We start from the raw sequence: 25,709 nt of genomic DNA on the forward strand, positions 1-25,709 counted from the left end.
AGTGTCTCCGGATTCATTGAAAAAAATCTGGTAACCTTACAGTAAGTCAGTCTCAAGTATCTTTATATGTGAGTGGGATTATACAATATCTGGTAGGAAGGATATGATACGATATCTGGTAGGCCACTTCCCTCGCATGGGAATTCCCTTGTGACTTTACAGCTATGTAAAGGACAGGCTTTCAACAAGTGAAGTGTTTCCCACCACTGCTTTATAGAATAGAATAGAATAGAATAGATTCTTTATTGTCATTACACAAGTGCAACATTGCACAAGTGCAACGAAATTGGATGCCATCCCTTAAAAACAACAAAAGCAAAACAACAACAACAACCAAACAAACCACATTCCAGCCACACCCACACCAACACCCATCAAACTCCCAGGTCACACTATCGAGTTACAGCATTCAAAAAGGCCACAGCTCTTGGATAGAAACTGTTTTTCAGTCTATTTGTCCTTGACTTGATGTTTCTATATCTCCTGCCAGAAGGCAGTAGTGCAAACAGACTGTGTCCCGGGTGAGATGAATCCTGCAGGATGTTATTTGCTTTCCTAAGACAACGGGAACCGTACAGTTCTTCCAAAGATGGGAGAGGATGACCAATAATCCTTTGGGCTGTGGTTATGACCTTCTGGAGCACCTTCCTCTCCCTAGCTGTACAACTGGAGAACCAAGCACAAATACAATATGTAAGAATGCTCTCTATGGAGCCTCGGTAGAAGGACACCAGCAGTCTCTCACTCAGATTGTTCTTCTTTAAAAGTCTGAGGAAATAAATTCTCTGCTGGGCCTTCTTCACCAGAGCAGTGGTATTTGCGCTCCAAGTCATGCCCTGATCGATAGTTACTCCCAAAAACCTGAATTCCGCCACCCTCTCCACCCGTTCCCCGTTGATATACAAGGGCTGAATGTCCGCCTTTTTTTTCCTGTAATCCACCACCAATTCCTTGGTCTTAGCCGTATTAAGAGCCAGATTGTTCTCTCCACACCAAACACAGAGTCGCTCCACCTCGTCCCGATAGGCAGACTCATCCCCTCCTGAAATGAGCCCTACCACCGTAGTGTCATCAGCAAACTTGATGATTTTGTTGCTGGAATAGATGGCTGTACAGTCATACGTATAGAGAGCATAGAGCAGGGGACTCAACACACAACCCTGTGGTGAGCCGGTGTTAAGGCTAAGGGCTGTGGACATATGTGACCCTACTCTAACCCTCTGAGAACGTTCTGACAAAAAATCCAAAACCCAGAGACAGGTGGAGTTGGAGAGTCCAATCGCCTCTAGCTTGGACACCAGTCTATGGGGGAGGATAGTGTTAAAAGCAGAGCTAAAATCCACAAACAGCAGCCTCACATAACTCCCCGGCTGCTCCAGATGGGACAGAGCAGCATGGAGAGTGGTGGTGATAGCGTCTTCTGTGGATCTATTTGCCCTGTATGCAAACTGGTAGTTGTCAAAAGTTGATGGAAGACAGGAAATAATGTGACGGCGCACCAGTTTCTCAAAACACTTCATGATGATTGGAGTCAGTGCAACTGGTCTGTAGTCATTCAAACTACTGATTGTGGATTTTTTAGGCAGAGGGACAATAGTTGACGACTTCAGGCAGGGTGGGACAATAGACTGGTGTAAGGACTTATTGAAGATCTTAGTAAAGACCCTCGCCAGCTGATCCGCACAGCCCTTCAACACCTTTCCAGTGATGCCATCAGGTCCAGCCGCCTTCCTCGGATTCGCCATCCTCAATACCTGTCTCACCTCATGTTCCTCTACCGTGAATGAGGGGCCCCTATGGGCTGGTGGCTGTAATACCGGCGTCTCAGGTGGCTCCTTCTCGAAGCGAGCAAAGAAGAGGTTAAGCTCCTCCGCCAGCAAAGGGTCACCGTCGACAGCACCAAGGTTAGGTTTGTAGTTGGTAATATGCTGAATCCCCTGCCACATCTGTCTTGTGTTGTTGCTCCTTAAATTATCCTCAATCCTCAGCCTATAATCCAATTTTGCCCGTCGAATACCCCTCTTCAAGTTTGCTCTTGCCACACTGTAAAGCTGCACCTCGCCTGACCTGAAAGCCCTGTTCCTTTCCCGCAACAGGCACTGGACCTCTCTATTCATCCAGGGTTTCTGATTGGGGTAAAACCGGATGGATTTATTTACTGTGACAGTGTCTGTGCAGTGATTGATATAGCACAGAACTGCCGCCGTGTGCTCCTCCAGGTCTGAACGATCGAAAATATCCCAATTGGTTCTCTCAAAACAGTCCTGCAGCTGGTGAATAGCACCTTCAGGCCAGATTTTAACAGATTTTAATATTGTGGGAGCCCGTTTCCTGAGTGGGATATATGCTGGTACCAGGAACAGAGACATATGGTCGGACTGGCCCAAGTGTGGCAGCTGTAAAGCCCTATAGCCGTGATTTACATTCGAATAAACTTTATCCAGTGTCTTGTCCCCTCTTGTGGGACATTTCACATGCTGATAGAGCTTTGGGAGCACTGTTTTAAGTTCAACATGGTTGAAGTCTCCCGCAATGATGTGCACAGCTTCAGGATACTTGTCTTGCTGGCTGCTGATAAGGCTCTGCAGGCATCCCAAAGCCAAGTTGGCATTGGCATCTGGTGGCACGTACACACCAGTTAACATAACAGCTGTGAACTCCCTAGGGAGATAGGCTGGTCTACATTTAACAGCCACATATTCCAAATCCGGTGAACAGTGACTGCCCACAGTCTTCGAATTATTGGACCAGCATTTGTTCACATATACACACAGCCCCCCTCCTTTGGTTTTTCCGAAGTCCATGCCTCGGTCATGACGATGTACCGCACAGCCTTCCAACTGAATAGCTGTGTCTGGTATGGACGGTTGAAGCCATGTCTCAATGACAAATAAAACGCAGCAATCTTTTACAAGGCTGTTCTTTGCTGCCTGCAGCCTCAATTCATCCATCTTGTTGGCAAGAGATCTCACATTAGCAAGAAATATGCTAGGGAGCGGTGGTTTAGATGGACTCCTCTGCAATCTTACCAGGACGCCAGCCCGACAACCCCGCCTTTGCCTCCTGTCTCTACGCCGCCTTCGCCTCCTCCCTGGAGGCATAGTAATCCATGGAGAGCCCGGTGGCCTGGCTACTCCCACAGGAACGTTATCTGGGCGAAAATAATCAGCTCTTACAGCTTGTTCACACTGTAACCCGACCTTCAGAAGTTCCTGCCTGCTGTAAATCTTTCTTGCCCGGCCAGACATACTCAGACCAAGTAAAAATAATAAAAACAAAACAAAACGCTGAGGGAGAACACTAAGCCGCAGCGTCTATGCGCGCCGCCATCTTGTATATCTTGTATCCGGTTACTGGCTATTGGATTCCCATTAAACCACTCCTTTCCTTATCTGCTTGTTCAAGGCTGAATTAATTTTCGGTCCTCTTCACAATCAGGAAGGTGCAAATCCCGTGTAGACAAATGGCATCCCAAAGCCAGCGCCCTACAGCAGCTGAACTGCCAGTTGGACTTTAACTGCCAGTTAGACTTTACCTGGCTACTCCCACAGGAACGTTATCTGGGCGAAAATAATCAGCTCTTACAGCTTGTTCACACTGTAACCCGACCTTCAGAAGTTCCTGCCTGCTGTAAATCTTTCTTGCCCGGCCAGACATACTCAGACCAAGTAAAAATAATAAAAACAAAACAAAACGCTAAGGGAGAGCACTAAGCCGCAGCGTCTATGCGCGCCGCCATCTTGAAACCGGCTCAGACTTCAGCTGTTATTCTCCATCAGGGCCGGCTCAAGACATTTTGGCACCTGGGGCAAACCACAGAATGGTGCCTCCCCACTGCCAGGGGAAAAGGAAGGAGTGAAGTTCTATATTGGGAACAAGGGTGGGAGGGAGACCCGCAGCACCCCCCGTTTGTCAAGAGGCTGCTGTAGAGCGGGCATGAGGGGGCTCTGCCATCATTGCCACCATGGGTGGTGCTTTCCTTGGAGGCTGGATCTGCTGCCCCCATGGATCCTGCTGCCTGAGGTGGCAGACCCAAAGGAGGGCTTGTGAGAGTGGTTGGGTGCAGGGGTACCAAAGAAGGAGGTTAAAAAATGCCAGAGTAAACTGTTCTGGTGCTTTACTAAAAGAAAGTTGCAGACTTCAGCAAATCAGTCTGCCAGGTCTCCCAGCCTTTACAGATGTGGGACGGGCACCGCAGCGAGGACATGGCTTGTTTGTACCCAAGCAAATCTGCATATATTAAAGGTAAAGGGACCCCTGACCATTAGGTCCAGTCGTGACCGACTCTGGGGTTGGGGCGCTCATCTCGCTTTACTGGCCGAGGGAGCCGGCGTACAGCTTCCGGGTCATGTGGCCAGCATGACTAAGCCACTTCTGGCGAACCAGAGCAGCGCACGGAAACGCCGTTTACCTTCCCGCCGGAGCGGTACCTATTTATTTACTTGCACTTTGACATGCTTTTGAACTGCTAGGTTGGCAGGAGCAGGGACCGAGCAATGGAAGCTTACCCTGTTGTGGGGATTCGAACCTCCGACCTTCTGATCGGCAAGTCCTAGGCACTGTGGTTTAACCCACAGCGCCACCAGTGTCCCTCTGCATATATTACTTACACACAAAGCAGCATCTGTCACTTTGGCCAGGACTTCCATCACTCCACCTGACTAGGTGAAGGCATAGGTGGCAAATGCCCAAATCTTACAGCTAGTTCGTCTTTCTGGGCTCAGAGCCCCGCACCCTAAGCCCACATATAAGGTTAACATCAAAGCAAGCCCATTAGCCTATAACAAAGCAAATGCATATACAGTGGTACCTCAGGTTAAGAACTTAATTTGTTCTGGAGGTCTGTTCTTAACCTGAAATTGTTCTTAACCTGAAGCACCACTTTAGTTAATGGGGCCTCCTGCTGCTGCTGCTGCGCCGCCGCTGCACGATTTCTGTTCTCATCCTGAAGCAAAGTTCTTAACCCAAGGTAATATTTCTGGTTAGCGGAGTCTGTAACCTGAAGCGTATGTAACCCCAGGTACCACCAAGCTCTTTGCTGCAACAACTACCAATTAATCGTGGGGTTATCTCAACTACCAAGGTGGCATTAGCAGAACTTCCAGAACAGTTCACCTTTGGATCAACACAGTGGTTGCTTCACCTTGCCTCACGGATGGGCCGGCCCTGATCCCCACCCTCTTTCTTTGCCTGACACTGCAGCGGCCACAACCATTGTAGGCATGATGCTGAAGTTGGTTACCAGTTCCCAAACATCCAGAAGGCTGTTCTCTACAATATGGCATTGAATCCTACCTGCTCCAAAGCTTCCCATGATAATAAGCCACTGTCAAGTGCATATTCACGTATGAATAATAGCCAAAAGATGTAAGGGGGGGGGGATAAGGAGCTAGGAGTGCACATCCCAGAATAAGCTCTGAGCACCACAAAGTCGTGCTTCTGGGGGAGTGTCTTCTGTAAGATGGTGTTGAATTCCATCTAGCTCAGAGCTTACTTGGGGTGCAAGGGACATATATTTTTACATTTTGGGGCTATTGTCCGTGTGCAGACATGCACTTGGCTGTTCCTTGCACCCAGAGGATTCCTCAACATTTCATAGAAGACAATCTCCCAGTTGTGCAGGTGCATGCTTTGTGTGGTCCGAAACCTTATCCTGAATTGCTGGCTCTCAGTTCCTTGCTTTTTTATTGTCACATGATGTTATCACACATTTGGGAGTGTTGTGCAAAGATGGTCCTTTTGGGCTGTGTCCAACACTAGTCCTACTCAATGAGTAGCCTCATTGAAACGATCGCGTCTAAGTTAGGCATGTCCATTGACTTCCATGGGTCTGCTCTGAGCAGGATTAACATTGGCTACAACCCTTAGATTATAGAAAATCATTGCTTGTCCCAAAGGGAAGAGTCCCCTGAAAATGGAGGAATGTGGGGTCAGTATACTTACCTTGTGATTCAGTTCAGGGACATATATTTCTTTTTTAGTGTTTTGAACTTTCATCAGATAAGGAACTGGGAATCAGGAAGCTACTTCGGCGTGGTGAGGCAAATCTAGAACTAGGATATGAGAAGTAGGAACCAGCTTCAGCAACATAATGGTGGCTGAGAGTGAGATGTGTGGCCAAACCTCTACGTATTATGAACAGCCCCAGTTCCGTTTGATAAGTTTGTCGTGACTAAGAACTCCCAATATGATGAGTAGGGGATGCAACTACCAGTGTCTCTTCTCCCCATTCTTTCAAGGTGTGGCCCCTGCCCTTAAGATTCCTTCCATGCTGTTAGGGCCATAGATTAAATTGCACCATCCATTTAGCAATCTGCTTTCCCTTTAAAAGGTTCTCTCCCGTTCGCTACTTTGCTCCTCCTCTACCAGGAACCGAAAGCTTCAGGGGGAATTCCTGGCTACAAAACTCTCCAGAAAACAAGCGCTCTGTTCTGCAGTAAGTTTTCTCCTCTCGCAGATTCCGCTTCATTTTAGCTAGTAGACGTCTTCGCTTGAGATGTGGTCTGGATACAATCCATCTAGAATCGGGAGGTTGGTTACAAAAGCAATAATCCCTTCCAGTGCTGGAGCTTGAGGAATTCGGAGTTGCTGAATCCTTCCGTCTGCCATTATCTGGAAATATAATTTGTCTTGCTTTTTCTCCCTCCCTCCCAGATACCAAGTGCTGCAGCTAAGCTGTTGGAGAAGTCTAGCCTGAGATTTATATTTCCAACAAGATTCAGGTCCTGTAACTTCCTGTCCTAGTCTTTTTATGTGCCTGATTGCTAAGTACGCACTTTCCCTGTAATTGCCTGGAGTCTTTGATTCTGCTCCGTGGAAGTGGGTGTGTCCCCTTAGTAGCACCCCATGGCTGTTGCTGTATATTGGTTTCTGCAGAATAGGGCTGGGTTCCCTCAGTTTGTTGAAGGATTAAGTGCAGCGAAAGGCATTGGTTTTAGCACAATGTGGATACAAAGGGTGTTGCACAGTTCCTCCAAGCCCTGCCCGTGGGGGTAAGCCTGTGGGAAGGTGACTCAGGAGTCGAGGGTGTGCCCAGAGCAGCGTTTTAAACCGGAGACTTCTGTCGGGTTCATCCCATTCAGATTGCCCTCTCTTTACAACCGCTCTCAGGAGGCGAGATGGCAGCTGAATCCATAATCCGGATCCCCCCATACCATTACATCCATGTCTTGGACCAGAACTCAAATGTGACTCGAGTGGAAGTGGGACCCAAGACCTATATCCGCCAAGACAATGAGAGGTGAGCAAGCCTCAAAAAAGGAGGGCATCGGATGGGTGGTTTCTGTTTGCCCCCTTTCCTCAGGAGGGCTCCAGTAGTGCCACAAACAGTGAGTGATGCAAGTGTTAGTAATTCCTTCGGTGGTTATGCTCCTCTTCCTGCTTCGCCGTTTTCTCTTTCTCTCACAGAAATACACTTCACTTTTTAATAGTTATTTATGAAAGGCATTGCCCACCCTTAACCATAAGGTTTGGGGTTTTTTGTTTTCGATAAATTGGTTTTATTTATACGTAGGGGAGACCACAGTAACAGAATCATTACTTTAAAATGGCTAAAAGAGAACAATGTCAGAAAGGGCAAACCGAACTCTAAAGTTCTTAGGTATGTTACAACAGGCATGACTGTGGAATCTTGCCTAGGCCGAAGCTTGCTTCAGGTGCAAAGGACATTCACCTTTCTGTACTCTATTTGCACTAGTCTGTCACTGCACAGCCCTGTTGTAGGTTTGGAAGTGATTTGCATGAAGTCAGGGAAGTGGAGGGGATCCGGTTGCACAATGGTCATGGCAATGGAGTCAGAAAGGAGAGACACTGAGAGGAAAGAAGTGGTGTTTTTCAAAACGATGGGGCGGGTTGGAAGAGGGTGAGAAGGGGGAAACAGTGAGGTTTTGTTTTGTTTTTTAAAAAAAGTGTTAACAAGGAGAAAGAGTGAAGATGTATACAATGCACAAACCAAAATGCCTTTCTCAGCTCCCTTCTTGCTAGACTCAAACCTGGTTAAAGCGCCACATCTTTCCCCTCAGTGTCCTTGCAAGACTACGGGTATAATGAGGTCACTTTGCTAAACCTGAGCTGCCAACAAGCTCCGATATAAGACCTCTTCCCAGCTGCAGAGAACCCACAAGTCCACAGTCCTAGCTAAACCTTTGAATTCTTCCCTCCAAACCTGCTTCCCGCTCCAGGATCGTGTTTGCCCCAGTGAAGATGGTGATGGTCCCCCCTCGCTATTACTGCGTCATCCTCAATCCAGTGGTCCGAGGGGCAGATGGTGCCGTTGAGCTCAATGTCGGGGGGCAGGTGCGGCTGAGGCATGCCGACCTAGAGATCAGACTGGCTCAGGACCCTTTCCCTCTGTACCCAGGGGAAGAGCTACAGCAGGTAAGGACATGTCAGCTTCTCCTCTCCACAGTGGGGCCCCATAGCGAGGGCACAATCAGAGGGCCATTAGATGTGGGGCACATGCGTTTGGGCCTACAGCTGTTAGCCATGATGGTTCCATTAACCTCCATCATCACAGACAATACGCCTCTGAATAGCAATAGCTAGGGATGATACTAGCTAGGGATGATGGGATCATGAGCAGGAAAGTGCTCTTGGGCCCAGGTCCTGCTTGGGGGCTTCGCAGGGGCATGTGGTCAGCCGCTGTGAGAACAGGATCCTGGACCAGATAGGCCTTTGGCCTGATCCGGTGGGGCCTTCCTTTGATGTTCAGCACTTTGAGATTCTCCAGAGGAGTAGGAACATAAGAAGAGTCTTCTGGATCAGGCCAGTGGCGCGTTTCGTCCAGCATCCTGTTCTTACAGTGGCCAGCCGGATGCCAGTGGAAATCTTCATGCGTTAATCCAAAAGGAGGACCAGAGCACGAAGCCTTTGACCTGGGAATTGTTCCATTGCTGCTATGGCTCCCTTTGCTCACTGTCTCCCCCTCCCTCTCTCCAGGGTGTCACACCTCTGCAGGTCGTCCTGCCTAACACTGCCCTGCATCTGAAAGCCCTCTTGGACTTTGAGGATGACCATGGCGGCAAATACGTTGCTGGGGATGAATGGTTGTTTGAAGGGCCTGGTAAGTGAGAATAAGCTGAAGTTCAGTTGTGGCGCAAATGCTTGGTATGCAGATCGCTGGCTTCCCCAGTTAAAAGGAACAGGTAGGAGTTGGTGTGAAGAGCCTTCACCTGAGACTTTTGCCGGTCAAACTAGACCAGGGCTTCCCAAACTTGGTCCTCCAGTTTTGTTTTGTTTGGACTACAGTTCCCATCATCCCTGACTACTACTGGCCCTGCTAGCTAGGGATGGTGGGATTTGTAGTCCAAAACCAGCCAGAAACCCAAATTTGGGGAAACGCCGGACTAGACAATAGGTGGACCCAACATCCTGGCCTGGTGAAAGGTCGGCTGTGTGGTTTGAGGCCCACCTTCTTGTATAACATCCTTGTTGTTCACAGGCACCTACATCCCACAAAAGGAGGTCGAAGTTGTGCAGACTATCCAGGCCACCATCATTCGGCCCAACCAAGCCATAAGACTTCAGGCACGGAAAGAGTGCAAGGACAGAGAGGGCAATAAGCGCGTGACAGGTATTCCTGCCATCCCACCCGCAGTCTTGTAAGGTGTTCTGTTTTTCCAATATGACCTGCCTTGTGACTCCCTCTTCTTCACAGGTGAGGAGTGGCTGGTGAAGCGCGTTGGCGCGTACCTGCCAGGTGTGTTTGAGGAAGTAGTTGATACCGTTGACGCCTATGTCCTGACTGAAAAGGTGAGTGATGGGCTTGTTGCCCCTTGTGGTGAGTGGAGGAGGCATGTGGCTCAAGTCTCTGCTGCAGTAGCTGAGCCAGGATGTTTTGTAGGATATTGTTAAGAGTGCTCAGGGTCCATACTTTGGAGAACGGGGAATCGCAACAGCTCTAAGGGGGAAGTGATTGCTCATCAGCTACCTCTTGGCTTTCCAGCCTAGGCACTTACAATTGATTACCCTGCAGGTGGTTGAAAATATAATATTTTCAGAGTCAGAGCAAACAAGTGGGTGGGACAGCTTTTATTTTTGCCCCCCTCTGCTTCTCCCTCCCTGCTCAGTAGGCTGCCAGGGAAGAGGCCAATATCTTTTGCCAGGGCTCTGAACTGACCACTTGCAAAGTTTTTTTGGAAATATATAATTCAGCTTAGGGCCATGTAAAATTAGGCAAAGGGCCACAGATGGCTCACTTGTGCTCCAGCCCAGTGGTTCCCAATTAGCTAAATACTGATGAACCCCTGTTTTTCAAAAGCCAAGCTGTTAAACAGCTCCTTTTAAACAGCTTACCTAGACCATTCCCCATGCTCAGGGGTAGGCAACCTAAGGCCTGGGGGCCGGATGCGGCCCCATCACCTTCTCAATCCGGCCCGCGGACGGTCCGGGAATCAGTGTGTTTTTATGAGAGTAGAATGTGTCCTTTTACAGTGGTGCCTCGCAAGACGAAATTAATTCGTTCCGCAAGTCTCTTCGTCTTGTGAGTTTTTCGTCTTGCGATGCACGGTTTCCCATAGGAATGCATTGAAAATCAATTAATGCGTTCCTAGGGAAACCGCCTTCAGACCAGGTCCGGGGACAGTCTGTCCCCCGACCTCTTCTGAAGGCTGGGGGGGGGGGGACAAGGGCTTTTCTTCCCACCCCCAGCATTTTAAAAAACCCCGGGACAGCGGAGGACTTCTCCGCTGTCCGGGGCAATCTTAAAATGCTGGTGGGCGGCATTTTAAAATCGCCCGGGACAGCGGAGGACTTCTCCGCTGTCTGGGGCGATTTAAAAGCCCCTGGGAAGGCAGGCAGGGGGGACAAAGATTTTCGCCCCCCGCCCGCCTTCAGAAGAGGTCCTGGACCTCTTCTGAAGGCGGGCGGGGGCGAAAGTCTTTGCTCCCCCCTGCCTGCCTTCCCGGGAGAGCGGAGAAAGGCAGCGCGTTTCTCCGCTGTCCCGGATGGCTTTTGAAGGCAGGCAGGGGGGAGCAAGGACTTTCGCCCCCGCCCGCCTTCAGAAGGACTTCAGAAGGACTTTCGCCCCCGCCCGCCTTCCTTGACCTCTTCTGAAGGCGGGCGGGGGCGAAAGCCTTTGCTCCCCCCTGCCTGCCTTCCCGGGAGAGCGGAGAAAGGCAGCGCGTTCCTCCGCTGTCCCGGACGGCTTTTGAAGGTAGGCTTTTGAAAGCCGTCCGGGACAGCGGAGAAACGCAGCGCGCCCTTCCCGCTGTCCCCCGACTTGGCTAGAAGGCTGGCGGGGGGGAGAAGCCTGCTCCTCCCATCGCCAGCCCCGCAAACTCTGGAGACAGTGGGAGAGGCGCAGCGCGCCATCCCGCTGTCCCCCGAATTGGCTGGAAGGCTGGCGGGGGGAGAAGCCTGCTCCTCCCCGTCGCCAGCCCCGCAAACTCGGGGGACAGCGGGAGAGGCGCAGCGCGCCATCCCGCTGTCTCCCGACATGGTTTGGAGGCTGGCGGAGGGCTTCCTCCTCCCCCAGCCCCACAAGCTCCCAGAGCGATGCCAAAGCTGCGCGCAGCTTCGGCATGGCTCTGGATCCCGTTCTGGGGGAGGGGGAAGCTCGGGCCTGGCGGTAGGGGAATAATTTTTTTTCCCCTTTATTTCCCTCCGCCCCCCCCCCCCCACCAGGCTGCGCTTCCCCGCTGTCCCGGAGATTTCCCTATGGGCTTTCGTCTTGCGAAGCAAGCCCATAGGGAAATTCGTTTTGCGAAATTCGTTCATTTTCCCCCCCTTCAAGATATAGTCCTGCCCACCACATGGTCTGAGGGACAGTAGGCTGGAAAAGGTTGCTGACCCCTGCCCATTCTGCAGTTGGCGTGGCCACCTGTTGGTGACCACATGAACTGCAGAACATGATGGCACCTTACATTTTTATGTATATAGGAAGATATACACAGTCTATGCATGTGTGCGGGCGGGGGGGGGACAGAATTAGAAATGGTCAAAAAGCCATGGAATGGATCACAGATTTTTTTTTTTAAACCACATGTTCGTTAATCTAGATAAAACCTGAGTTGTTACATAACTTCAGTCTGATGAAGTTATATATCTTTCTCCCCCCTAATGCATCTGAATATTATTGCAGTATGATGGTAGAGTATCACAGCTGGCTAGTAGAAAGTGATTGGCTACCACAGCCAGCCAGAATGACTAGTTGTGTGTGTGGAGGTCACTTGTATGAAAAGTCTGTGGAAAAACAATGGTGGTTTCCCCCCACAAATTCATGCCATGGTCTCTTTCCTTCTTACCCTTCCCTCCTCATAGAAAGCGCTGCACCTCCGGGCCTCAAAGACGTTCCGGGACTCCCAGGGTGTTACCCGGAAGACTGGAGAAGAGTGGCTGGTCACCATGGCTGACACCGAGGCCCACATCCCCGATGTTTACGAGGAAGTCCTGGGTGTTGTCGATATCACCACCCTGAACAGCTGCCAGTACTGCGTGGTTTGTGACCCAGTTGGAGCAGATGGCAAACCCCAGCTGGGGCAGAAGAAGGTGATCAAGGTATGCGCCCAAACTCACGTAGCACAGAGGACTTTGGGGGCACAGTACTTTAAACCTCAGAAAGCACCATGGGAGTTTCACACTAGTAATTACGGCCAATCTCCTTACGCTGTACGAGGGTGAATCTATTTATCTGTATATTGATATTAGGCAGGGGCCTGCTAAAAACTCCATTGTTTCACCAAGTCCAGGCATCTAATTTTAGCATGTGATATGTGGTTTTAGTGAGTACAAGTGTTTTATAATGATGTGTGTGTGTTTTTGTGGTATTTTTAAATTATCGCTTTAGATTGTCTCGCATCACTTAGGAGGTCTTTTGTTCTAGTAAGCGGTATATACGTTTTGTAAAATAGAATCGCCACATTTCTCAGGCTGGCTGCAGAGCCACCCCCTGCCTCCCTCCCTCTCTGATTTCCCCCAACCCTCATTGGCTGTTTCCGCAGGGGGAGATATCGTTCTTCCTGCAGCCTGGAGAGTGGCTGGAGCAGGGCATCCAAGACGTTTACATCCTTTCGGAAGAAGAGGGCCTCCTGCTCCGTGCCCTTCGCCCCTTGGAAGAAACAAACGAGGTAGGAGGACCCGAGCTTGCAGTGGGGGCAGGTCCGCTGGAGCACATGGGGTGCTGCTGCCCCATTGCGTGACCACCAGCCCAACCAGTCCAGGGGGTGGCCCTGGCTGTCAGCAGCCTCCTCTTTAGTCTCAGCAGCAACAGCAGGTTGGGGGACGAAACTAGAATTCCTTGGCTCTGCCTCTCATTGGCTCTGGCCTCCCTGCCTTCTGCCCTCCCAGGGCTAATCGGCACCAGCCCCCCCCCCCCGTGAGCTTGTGCTTGCGCCAGGGAAAGACGGGTGGCTTCAATGCAGGTGGGCACGGGAGGACCCCTGTTGTCTTTCTCCCTCGCACCCAGGATGGAGAGGAGGTTATGCACAAGCCGGGTGACCGTTGGCTGATCCGGGGGCCCCTGGAGTACGTGCCACCGGCCGAGGTGGAAGTGCTGGAGCGGCGCCACTCCATCCCGCTGGCTGAGAACGAGGGCATCTATGTGCGGGATATCAAGACGGGGAAGGTGAGTGGAGCAGGCAAGACAGCGGTTACCGGATATCTGCTGCTCCTGGAGAAGCCTCTACGCAGCGCAGCTTAAACACACCAATTAGCAGCACCCTTGAGACACACACACCTCCAGAGGTCACTGCTAACAAAAGTATCGTGGCACTCTGGACACAGTTTGTGTATTTGTGTACATTATTTATTAACCATCCTTCAGTTGAAGCTTAAGAGCAGCCCCCCCCCCCTCTCTCTCTCTCTCTCTCTCTCACACACACACACACACACACACACACACACACACACACAATCGGGAGTGCAAAAGATATCATATGACTTCTATTCTGGTGCCTTGGTTGTGGTCCTTTGCAGGGATTAGAGAGAGAGTCCCTTGAATATGATCCACTGCTAGAAGCAATGCTGAAGGTCGTTTTCCGCCGGCAGGAGACCCCAGTAAAACGTCCCTCCAGCAATCCAGCTGTTTTGCTGTTCTGCTGGAGAGGGTGTCAGGAAAGAGCCCCCCGTGGCACTCCTGGGGGGACTGTGTTCAAGTCAAAGGGTTCCAGGGTCCGGTTTTCCCAGCTCTTTCTGAGCTTATTGGGGCAGCTGAACTGAAGGTCACTCTCTGATCACTGGAAAGTGCACAACCCGCTCAGAAAACTTTAAGGAATTAGAGGCATTTCTCTTGACATGGAGGTTGCACTCCATTGGAAAAGCTAGGACAGGTTTTTCCAGAAAGGTTGGTTGGCCCATGTATGGTCAGTTGTACTTCCTGCGCACCATAGAGTTACTCAACACTATAGAGGGTGGTCAGAGGTCCTTTGAGAAGGAACCATTATGACAACTGTGGTTCCTGTTTCTCCTATCACATGGTGGGCAAGACTACTGCTCTCGAGGCAAGACATTCGCTACTTGATGTAACACTCTCTCCAGCTAAGAGTGCCTAATTGGGTTCCTTTCCTATGCCGTTATTTTTTCCAACATATTATTTGTTTCTTGCTTTTGTACTTGTTCCTCCACAAAAATAATAAAAATGAATTGCCAAAAAGAAAGAAAAAGCATTTGAAAGAAAGAAGCCATTTTGTTTGCTAGGCTGCATAAAGTGAAGATATAATATTCCAGGTTATTCTGGTAGGCTTTTCAGCCAATGATGTTTTTGCAGTATATTTCAATCTATTGTACCAGAGCTCAGCATGGTTCCTGACTTCTCTCTCTCTCTCTCTCTCTCTCTCTCTCTCTCTCTCTCTCTCTCACACACACACACACACACACACACACACACACACTCTCTCTCTCTCTCTCTCTCTCTCTCTCTCTCTCTCTCTCTCACACACACACACACACACACACACACTCTCTCTCTCTCTCTCTCTCTCTCTCTCTCTCTCTCTCTCTCACTCACTCACAGGTCCGAGCTGTAATTGGCCACACTTACATGCTGTCTCAGGATGAGGAGCTGTGGGAGAAGGAGCTTCCGCCCCACGTGGAGGCCTTGTTGACTGTCGGAAGGGACGCTGTTGTTGATCGTTCCAGGGATACATCTGAAGGGGGCACTGGGGTGGCCCGTGACCGGACTCGGGTCGTGACCTACCACGTCCCCCACAATGCCGCAGTGCAAGTGTACGACTACAAGGAGCGGAAGTCCAGGTGAGAGGACCAATGAGGGAGTGTGAGATTTCCCTCTACCTTTGGAAGAAAGCTAAACGTGAAATGTGAGGGGAGCAGTATGTTCTTTGAGGGTCTTGCTTAACTCAGTAATTGGGAAGCCCATGTTCTTCCATTACGTCATTGGACTACAACTCCCATTGTTCCTGATCCTTGGCCTTGCTGGGCTGGAGCTGGTGGGACTTGGGTGCCCGCTGACCACAAGTTCCCCCACCCTTGGCTTAAATTTGGGAATTAATTTCAGGAATTTGTGGCCTCTGACCCAACAGGAAGCCTTTCCTCCTTAATCGTAGGTGGAGGGGTTGCTGGTTTGTTCTGTGGGAGTTTCCCACAAGGCAAAGCATCGCCCTGAGAAGCTCCGAGTGAGCAGCTTGCTCTTGGCAATGGCTGATGGTGGAATGAAGCCTTAGCAGCCCCTCCCTCCCAATTTGAACTAGCTCCTCTAAGCCCCCTCCCCCTTGCCTGAGAAGAGTGGCTCCTCAAAGGGCCAACCCTTTGGTCTGAAGGCGGCAGGCGTTCCTGCTTTGTTTTGTGGCCTCTTGCCTGGCATTCTCCCTGTGGCAGACTCTTCAGGTGAACTGGGCTTGGAGGAAGGCACCTGTAAGGGGTTCTGCAGGCCCCTGGCTAGCAACCTCTGGTTCTGTATCGGGAAACCTTGGCCAGTGACACGGCAGCCCTAGCTTCTGCTAGTTCCACCTGCTCTGTCTCTGCCCTTGTCCCAAGAGCCTTGGCACCAAAAGCAGATGGTGTGACTAAGGTTTCTTCCAGGCCAGCTCTCTTGTTCGTTTTTCATTCATTCGCCCGCATCCTTTTGTGTTCATATCCCGCCTTTCCTTCAAGGAACTCGAGACAGCATCCATGGCTCTTGCACATGTGCACACACACTTTTATTTTATTTTATTTTATTATTTTATTTTATTTTTGCTGCAACCCTTCAATGTAGGTTAGGTTGAGAGCTCTTTCCTAGCATATTGTTTCCCAGTGAGCTTTTGACAACATGGTTGCCTTACAGCGGGTTTATTGTGCCCAGGATGGGCAGGCAAAGCTGTATTGGACCTTCTGAGGGCTTCTGTGAGGCCCACAGGCTCCTTATAGTTAGTTTCTCTAGAACAGTGTTTCCCAACCTTTTTTGGGCAAAGGCACACTTGTTTCATGAAAAAAATCTCGAGGCACACCACCATTACAGCCCCGTGACGTCAGCGCGCAGCGTCACGCCGGGAGGGACATGAATTGCTAGCAAATTACATAATCACCTCCTTGAGGGCTGGCTCATCTTCTCCGAAGGCAGAACCCCATTAATTAACAGCACAGACTCACACCATAGCCAAGACGAGGGGGGGAAACCTCAGGCATGCACAGTCATGCACATGTGGGGGCTAAATGAGGACGAAGACCGGGGAGAGAGCAGGGTTCAAATCACCCCACCTGGCCAGGACAATCCCTGGGTGCTCCCTTGGGCCACTCGCCTGACCCACCTCGCAGGGCTGTTGTTGCGAGGATAACACGGGGAGAACCACGCGCGCCCCCGGGAGCTCCTTGGAGGAGAAAGCGGGCGATGAATGCAATGCACGAAATATATGAGAGGCGACCAGGTTTTGCAGGTGAGGGGCCCCCGCCAGCCTCCGCTTCCAACACCCGGCGCAACGGCGCCGAAGTTTCCCCCTGGACTCGGCTCGGGGAGCAGCGCTGCTCCCCCCCCGGCTCCCCTTCGCCCTCCCAGCGCTCTCTGCCGCCCACTGGGGACCCCCCTCACCTGCCAAGTCCGGAGCGCCGGTGGAAGTTGCATGCATGCATGCAGGGCGCCGTGTTGCCATTGCATTGCACTGCACTCCATGCAACGCCTGCACGCATGCATTGCCTTGCACGCCCGCCAAGGGGTCTCCCCGCGGTCCGATGCGTCCCCTCCGGCACGGATGCAGCATTGCAAAAATAAAAAACCCCCGACGCAGCCCTACCTGGGGGGCAGCCGCAGCCTCCGCCGCTCCGCCTCCGCGGGGATCCCCGGCCTCCATCCTGCTGCCCGATCTCCGCGGGGGCGCAGGCAGGCTGCGCGGGGTCTGCGCGGAAGAGCCCCTGCCCGCCCGGCCGCCGCCGCCGCGCTCATTCCATGGCCGGGAGAAGAGCGCTTCAAACAAAACGCCCGGCCCGCCAGGCCACGCTGGGAAACGTAGTTTGCGCACCCCGCGCGGGCGCGGAGCCCAAGGGCGAGGGGACTACGGATCCCGGCAGCCCCCGCGCCGGGGACGGAGGGGGAGAGGCCGGGTGCAGGGATGGAGGGACGGGTGGGCTAGCGAGTGAGTGAGTGGCAGCCGCCAAGCCTTAGCCGAGAGCCAGGAAGGGCCTCCCCGGAGGAGGAGGAGGAGGGAGGCGCAGAGCGGGAGGGAGGGAGGGAACCCCAGGGGTCATCTAGTGACGGCGCCCCAATCGAAAATTTGACTTTTTTAAAAAAAAATCTTTCAATTTTTTAATTTTTCCCGCGGCACACCAGGCAACATCTCGCGGCACACTAGTGTGCCGCGGAACAGTGGTTGGGAAACACTGCTCTAGAAGACTAGAAATAATGAAAGGAAGCCACTAATGAAAGGACCTCCTAACGTGGGATCAGGTGTTTTCAAAACTAGGGGCGATTCATCACTAATCCTACTCTTAATAGGAAGCCGCAAAATGAGTGGAAACATTTTATGAACCTTGTGGGAGACCTTTTCTGAACGGGACTTCTTGTGAGTAAGCATTTTGAAAGGACCGAGGTCATAAAGATAGGCATCGCCGGTCAGTTCTCTAAATGCTCTGCGAAGTCCCTCTTTTAACTCCACTTCTGTTGTGGAAAATCAGTGTCTCAGCGGGACTAAATGAATTTAGGATAGATGGCAGTTCTGTCCTGGTTGAGCAGTATCTTGGGAACACCTCCGATGTAGGCGGGCAGTGAAGGTCTGTGCTGGTGGAGGTGCCGCGTTCCTTTCAAGAGTTAATTTCCAAGTTGGGTGGAAATGAAGTTTAAGGCCCCCTCTCTTTTATTCCCCCTCAGGGTGGTTTTTGGGCCAGAACTTGTGCTTCTGGGTCCAGATGAACAGTTCACGGTGCTCAGCCTGTCAGGGGGCCGACCCAAGCGCCCCCATGCTCGCCGCGCCCTCTGCCTCCTCCTGGGGCCAGATTTCTGCACTGATGTTGTCACCATTGAAACGGCTGACCATGCCCGCCTGCAGCTGCAGCTGGCTTACAACTGGTGAGTTGGAGACTACTGCTGTTGGGAGGCCGAAGGGAGACCCTCAGGTGGGCCAGGAGGGGGTTGTGCTGAGGGATGGGGACATGTTGATAACAGTATGGAGGGCTGAAAGTACAGTGGTACCTCAGGTTACAGACACTTCAGGTTACAGACTCCGCTAACCCAGAAATAGTACCTCGGGTTAAGAACTTTACCTCAGGATGAGAACAGAAATCGTGTGGCGGCAGTGGGAGGCCCCACTAGCTAAAGTGGTGCCTCAGGTTAAGAACAGTTTCAGGTTAAGAACGGACCTCCAGAATGAATTAAGTTCTTAACCCGAGGTACCACTATATGTACAGAACTGAGTATTTTTGTTATTTTCTTTTTTATGTTATCTATAAGTCTTACAGTGCACGCAGGCATACACTGTGTGCCTTATTCTCCTCCCAGAATTCATATGTTTTTTTGAAGCCTCTGGGTTAGCTCAGTTGGTAAAGTATGAGATTCTTAATCTCAGGGTTCTGGGTTCGAGACCCACATTGGGGTGCAAGAATCCTGCATTGCAGGGGGTTGGGCCAGGTGTCCCCTGAGGTCCCTTCCAACTCCATAATTCTATGAAATAAAAGAGGATGGGGAAAGATGCATGTGTCACCCAGGTGTCTTTACAGTTCACGTGTAAAGCAAACGTGGGATGTATTTCTTTTTTAAACGAGAAAGAACACATGATGGAGTGAAGGGCAACCCGCCCCTCGCTCCCCAGATTTATTCTCCACCTTCCCTCATTGTGCCCTGTGGTATTTAAGCCATTTCTCCCAGTCCTCTGGCTCAGTTCCAGCATGGCAGACAGGCTGGAAGGAAACTGGCCAGAAGAAAACTACTTGCACGCAGCAAGACTGCAGCAAAGTGTGTGTTGTGTGTGCCGGGGGGAGGCTGTCGTTTCCACCCCTCACTCATTCCTGGTCTGGGTGGAGAGGTGGGCGTGTTTTGAAATAGACCCAGACCCACTTATGTTTGTGTTTCTGCCCTTTTACTTACATATCTCCACTGCGTTTTATTTGGCGCAAAGTAATTTTTTCAGCAGGATCACAATGGATAAAATGTGAGTTGGAGGGAAGGAATGAGGTGGGGCCATGGGAGGTCAGGTCAAGTTGGCTAAGAGTTGCGGGAGATGACAGATAACAGTATCTGTCAGGGAAGAAAAGTGTGTTTTGCTGAAGTCCCGTTCCATAAGTACTGGAAGACGGTGCTGCCAAGGCAGGCAGGCTCTCTGAATCTTGACTGCACACTGCTGCTGTCATGTATTTTTTTATTTGTTTATACAACTGAGGACTATCAAGTATATCCACCAATTTCCCCCCTCAGGCACTTTGAGCTCCCCTCTGCTGCTGAAGCTTCCCGCCTGTTTAGCGTCCCAGATTTTGTGGGTGACGCCTGCAAGACCCTGGCCTCGCGTATCCGGGGGGCTGTGGCTGCCGTCACCTTTGATGACTTCCATAAGGTGAGCTGTGTTTTCCCCCTTGACTTCCTGTCACTTGGAGGGCACAAATACTTTTATGTCTCTATTTTTCTCCCTTTCTGTTTGAAAAAAAACAACAAATCCTTAGTCCTGTATTCATCAATATCCATGGCCAGCCCAATATATTTTGCTGCCTAAGGCAAAGTGGCAGGTCTTGGTTTTGCATTGTCATTTCCCCAGTTCATTGTACTAATGCGTTCGCTGGCGCGGAAGCTGTGAAATGCTATTTCTTACTGGAAATAAATGTTGCCAGAACTCGAACCGCCTGATCTGTGCTGCCGTGTTTGGCTTCGATGGGGAAGGGACCATGCGCGGCTCCCTCCGATTCGCCCCCAACGGCCTCGTCATCAGCAGCATTGACATCCAGAGCGTGGAGCCCGTGGACCAGAGGACGCGAGATGCCCTCCAGAAAAGCGTCCAGCTGGCTATCGAGATCACCACCAACTCTCAGGAGGCAGCTGCCAAGTAGGGAACCTCTCCAGGGGGGTGGGGGGTGGACACTCAAGCCGACACTTCCCCAGCTACGCTCCAATCCATGTGACACTTCCTTGGCCAAAGCATTACCTGGTCCCTCCTCCTCTTTGGCCTGTTATTCCTGTTCCCCTATTAGGACAAAATGTCCATGAAACAACCATCTGTCCAGAATTCTGACTCTGGAGCATCATGCTACATGCAGTGTCATTTTGGAAAATCCTTAGAAATCATGCTAGTTCCTTTTTTAAAAAAAACCACAACCAATGTAATTCATAGTGACTTAAGACAACATGAAACCACCCTAAAAATAAAACAGAAAAATCTAAAACTCATTCCTTTTTTAAAAAGGCAGGACTGTTTTCTATATCCAGTCTGTGCGCACACATCCAGTATTTTGCATGTACATGGCATGTAGATTTCAAAATCCTGTACCAAATTAAAACTGGTCTTTGTGGCCACCAGGAATTACACAGTTATAGCTCTCTTTCCATCCAAGATTAGCTCCCAGAGTAGCTCTCAATTAAAACTCATGTAAATGGTGCAATAAAATTAGGGATTTGGGAGGGGATGTTCTCTTTGGTCCAGACCCCAGGCTCTGCTCTCATTCAAAGACAAGCAGCCCTCTCTGCTGGGCAAACGAAACAGCTGTGCACACCCCTCTCGTGTCCTGTTGCTTGTTCGGCTTTAGCTAGCTGTGAGAAGAGGCAAGGAGCTAAACAGGGCTCTACAACCACCGGAAATCTGATTCGGGCATCTCTCTGGCTTCTGAAATTTCAGCAGGTCATTGAGGTGCCACACTTTCAAGCATGTCTTGGCAGCTGCATGGGCAGTTTAAGGCTTCCCAAGCTCCTTTCTTGACTCCATTCAAGTGTCCACATCTATTGCTTTCAAAACAGCCAAGCCCCACAAGGCGTTTTTCCTATTCACTCGTCCCTCTCCATCTTCCTGACCCTTTCACAAGTGGCAAGCGGTCTCTCCCACACCCTTTCCCTTTCAGGCCACCAGAGCTTCAGACCCAAGAGAGGAGAGCGGCAAATATTTTGCAGTCCTTCAAATGGATGAATCTCTGCCCTGCCCACTCTGCCCTTCTGTTTTCTCCTTCTCTGACGCCATTTTCTTTCCCCCACATCTCAGGCACGAAGCAGAGAGGCTGGAGCAAGAGGCTCGCGGACGTCTTGAGCGGCAGAAAATCCTTGACCAGGCCGAGGCCGAACGGGCCCGGAAGGAGCTGCTGGAGCTGGAAGCACTGAGGTGAGCAAGTCAGGAATGAGACTCTGAAGGGGTCTGAAGTGGCCTGGAGCGTTGCATGGGCCCGGCGGCAGATAACGCCCAGGGGGGGGCTTCACCTTCCCTCACTCCTCTCCCCACAGCACAGCGGTCGAGAGCACCGGGGCGGCAAAGGCCGAAGCCCAGTCACGGGCAGAAGCTGCCCGGATTGAAGGTGAAGGGGCAGTACTGCAGGCCAAGCTGAAGGCTGAAGCTACGGCCATAGAGACGGTGAGCTCCTCTGCGTCCTCTTGTGATTCTCTCCTAGTCTTGCCTCCCTCTTGGCGCCAAGACAACGGTGGCTCTCCCGTTCCCCTCTCTAGCAGAGTGCAGTGATACCTCGGTTCTCAAACTTAATTCATTCTGGGAGTTCGTTTGACTCCCGAAACCGTTCGAAAACTAAAGCGTGACTTCCAATTGGCTGCAGGAGCTTCCTGCACTCAATCAGAAGCCACGTCCGCAACCCGGAACACTTCCAGGGTTGCGGCGTTCAGGAACTGATTTGTTCGACAGCTAAGCCGTTCAGGAACCAAGGTACCACTGTGCTGCGGGCTGCTGGGAAAACTCATCTGAAAACTATGTTGACTGCTATAATTTCTTCTTCTTTTTTGTATTCTTTTTTTTTAAATCTCCAAAGCATTTGTCACCAAACAGTTTTTTATACATATATAGTTTCTTCTTGACTTCCCACCCCTCCTTTCCTGATGTTTGTTTTTTAACTGCTTTTTATTAACTGTTTCGATAATCCATAGCTTATATTTCAAATCTTGCCTGCGACTTCATGTATGGGTGATAATTTGATAGATAAATCCATCCATTTCCTCCTCAAACACTTCATCATTGTGCTCTTGTAATTTAGCAGTCAATTTCGCCATTTTCCCAACTGCTATAATTTCCCTCCCAACTGTCAGAAGCTTGCTTACTCTCCTCCTTTCTGTGCGCAACTCATAACTGCACCTTTAGCCTGATAATAGCATTGTTTTGGTTCTCTGTTTTGTAAGCACAGTTCTCTAGCGCTTGCCAGGGTTGGGGCACTTTTGCTACAGTAGTGGATTTTTTTGCACGGAGATAGAGTTGAGTTGGACGGCATGCTGAGATCCATTTCAGCTCTAGCATTCTACCCCTGTCGTGAGTGGAATTAAAAATTCCTGATTAAGAAAATGTTTCTTAATCAATACATCAAGAACACTACACTCAGGAATGCCTGACCTGGAGGACTTTTTAAATTCCATGGCTCAGCTATTCCAGGAGCCCTTGGCTCGGTGGCTCCTATGGCGAGCCCGAGGCCCTGGCAGCTGCCCAAACTTGTTTAGAAGAAATGATGGCTGTATTAGTGGCACGATTGAATTTTTAAATACATTGACTGGATCCAGAAGTGCCTTTCCATGTACAAAAGCCATCTTCCTCTTGTCAAAGTGGGGCCTCTCTTTATGCCCTTGTCTCCAGGACATTGGGAAAGAAAAGTGGGAAATAATAATTTAAAATGCTTTTCCTTTGGTGTAAAACTCTTCCATAATTGGAAGTATGAGACCCAATTCTCAAGACTGCATGCCACACGCTGCACTGCTTCTGGGCTCTTGTGCAGATGTTTTAACGTAGAGCTGGCTTAAAAACTGTGGCCCTCCAGATGTTGGTGAATTCCCAACTCAAGCTACCTTGAGTCCTGCCAGGGGGAAAAGTGAGGTATAGATAAATCTACAATAATATATAATAATTGGCCACCATGGTCAATGGCAAGGAATGGTGGGAGTTGTAATCCAAAACCATCTGCTCCTGGTCTAAGGAACCGTGCTAGTGGACTGCTTTGGCTTCCACTCAGATGTTTGGCTCCAAACCAATGTGTCCTCCTAGGTGCAATGTTTATTTCAGAAAAACAACCCAAACCCTTTTATGCCGGTTGTCATTGTCCCACGTGCTGAGCATGTTGTGCACTCTCTTCCCCACCATCCCTTGCAGGAGTCGGAACTGAAGCGCCTGGACCAAGCGCGAGAGCAGGAGCTGCGCTTCTGCAAGACTCAGGCCGAGCTGGACGTGGCTCGGGCAGAGGCTCTGGCTGCTGTTGAAGTGAAGAAATTTGAGGCGGTGATAAATGCGCTGGGGGCCAGCACTATCCGTGACATTGCTGTGGCCGGCCCAGAGATGCAGGTGAGAAGCGAGGAGAGGAGAGAGGGTTCTGGAGCAATAGGGAGGGGCTCTTTAGAAGTGTGTCACTTTTATCGGGGAAGGAGCCGTAGCTCAGTGGCAAAGCTTGTGCTTGGTCCCAGTTCAATCCCTGCTGGCGGCTTCCGTTAGGAAGGATCTGGCAACAGGTGATGGCCTGCCAGGTGGAGTAGAAGATAACTGAGCTTTTTCTAAAGCAAGTAACTTGACCTGGCCTAAGGACTTGAGGGATGTGGGGGGCAAAACAGAACTTGAGTGTTAGCAACAGGGAATCCTAAGAGATTGCTATGTTTTGGCCAAGGGGATTGATGAATTATCTCACTAATCTTGGGCAAGGTCCTTGAGCGGGTGGTCCTGGACCAGATCCAGGCATTCTTGGAGGAAAATGATTTTCTAGATCCATTTCAGTCGGGGTTCAGGTCTGGTTTTGGCACAGAAACTGCTTTGGTTGCCCTGTATGATGACCTCTGTTGGGAGAGACAGGGGAAATGTGTCCCTGTTAATTCCCCTCGACGTCTCAGTGGCTCTCAATACCATCGACCACTGTATCCTTCTGGAATTAGGGGTGAGTGCCTTCCATCAGCTTCAGCTGGTGGCCCAGCTGCACCCCTATCTGCAGAGGGGTAGCCTAAGTTTGGTTGTCTTTGCTCTGGTAACCTCTAGATTAGATTTCTGCAAGACATTATGTGTGGGGCTGCCTCTGAAGATGGTTTGGAAATTTCAGCTGGTGCTGAATTTGGCAGCCAGGCTGCTCACCTGGGCAAGATGATTTGAGCATATTACACTGATCATGGTCTGATTGCACTGGCTGCCAGTGAGTTTCTGGGTCTAATTCAAAATGCTGGTTTTGACCTTTAAAGCTTTAAATGTCTCAGGACTACCTCTCCCCATATGACCCAACCTGGACCCTGCAATCATCCTCTGGGGCCTTCTTCATGTGACTCCTCCATGAGATGTCTGGAGGGTAGCAACACAAGAACGGGTCTTTTCTGTGGTGGCTCCCCATTTGTGGAATGCCCTCTCCAGGGAAGCTCACCTGGTGCCTTCATTACATATCTTTAGGCACCAGGCGAAGATGTTTCTCTTTAACTAGGCCTTTGGCTGATTGATGTTCTATGCCTTTCAAAATGTGTTAGTGGGAGGGGGGGTTATTGCTTTTTGTTATTTTATGTTCTCATTTTATATTTTTAGGTTGTGCCCTATGATCTTTGGATGAAGGGTGGTATACAGATTTAATTATATTATTATTAATAAAATAAATTATCTTCCATGCAGGCAAAACTACTCCAGGGCCTGGGCATTCAATCCACACTCATCACAGATGGTTCTTCCCCTATCAACCTTTTTACAGCTGCAGGAGGATTGTTGGGGATTTTGCCCAAGCCTTCTGAGACCTGATAGATCCTGGAGATGGATGCTTCCCTTCCGCATGAGAGCTTTCTTTAAGTACCTTTGCAAACAACATAGAATGTAATAATTTTCCCAGGCCATTGGAGCCTCCTTTGAATGTGCCTTTTTTTTTTTTGTACAAGTATACAATAAACACTGAAGCAATCTATTCCATGTAATCTCCTTACTCATTTTCATTTAAAGTATGGAGTTGTCTTCTTGTGGGAACATTGATCCTGGGTCTGTTGGGGGAGGGTGGGAAGAATCTTGGCTTTTAAGTGAAGGAGGGAGTGTTGGTCAGAGATGGCACATCCATTGTGAGGTCATAGAAAGTGGGTGTGGCCAGGGGAGCAGCTATGCTGAGCAGAGGGCAATTTCTGCTACTCCAGCTCCTGTACACTTTTACGAATCTCTGCAAGCTGATCCTGAGTAGTCCTCGGCTTGTGACAGGTGAACACAGATCTTCCTCCACTGGGCCTGCTTCCACCCCACTCATCC

General features: G+C 50.3%; 1 protein-coding gene across 9 annotated transcripts in view; it reads left to right on the top strand.

Moving 5' to 3' along the window:
* MVP (major vault protein) overlaps positions 1-25,380 on the top strand; it is a 31,823-nt gene extending 6,443 nt beyond the window's left edge. For 4 of the 9 annotated variants that reach the window (XM_028751902.2, XM_028751900.2, XM_077917014.1 and 1 more), the window contains exons 2-18: positions 6,655-6,722; positions 7,111-7,240; positions 8,181-8,376; positions 8,938-9,061; positions 9,440-9,571; positions 9,656-9,750; positions 12,259-12,495; positions 12,939-13,064; positions 13,403-13,561; positions 14,948-15,186; positions 18,230-18,427; positions 19,769-19,904; positions 20,176-20,387; positions 21,531-21,647; positions 21,767-21,893; positions 23,619-23,807; positions 25,098-25,380. In XM_028751902.2, the coding sequence (XP_028607735.2) occupies positions 7,119-7,240; positions 8,181-8,376; positions 8,938-9,061; positions 9,440-9,571; positions 9,656-9,750; positions 12,259-12,495; positions 12,939-13,064; positions 13,403-13,561; positions 14,948-15,186; positions 18,230-18,427; positions 19,769-19,904; positions 20,176-20,387; positions 21,531-21,647; positions 21,767-21,893; positions 23,619-23,807; positions 25,098-25,220 (2,532 nt within the window). In that variant the 5' untranslated portion in view covers positions 6,655-6,722; positions 7,111-7,118 and the 3' untranslated portion in view covers positions 25,221-25,380. Of the gene's footprint in view, positions 1-6,289; positions 6,532-6,654; positions 6,723-7,082; positions 7,241-8,180; positions 8,377-8,937; positions 9,062-9,439; positions 9,572-9,655; positions 9,751-12,258; positions 12,496-12,938; positions 13,065-13,402; positions 13,562-14,947; positions 15,187-18,229; positions 18,428-19,768; positions 19,905-20,175; positions 20,388-21,530; positions 21,648-21,766; positions 21,894-23,618; positions 23,808-25,097 lie in introns of those variants that run through there. The other 5 variants (XM_028751903.2, XM_028751899.2, XM_077917016.1 and 2 more) reach the window with 5 other exon arrangements.
* The last annotated feature ends 329 nt before the right edge of the window (positions 25,381-25,709 follow it).

This window comes from Podarcis muralis, chromosome 13 (assembly GCF_964188315.1).
Source record: "Podarcis muralis chromosome 13, rPodMur119.hap1.1, whole genome shotgun sequence".
Classification (NCBI taxonomy): domain Eukaryota; kingdom Metazoa; phylum Chordata; class Lepidosauria; order Squamata; family Lacertidae; genus Podarcis; species Podarcis muralis.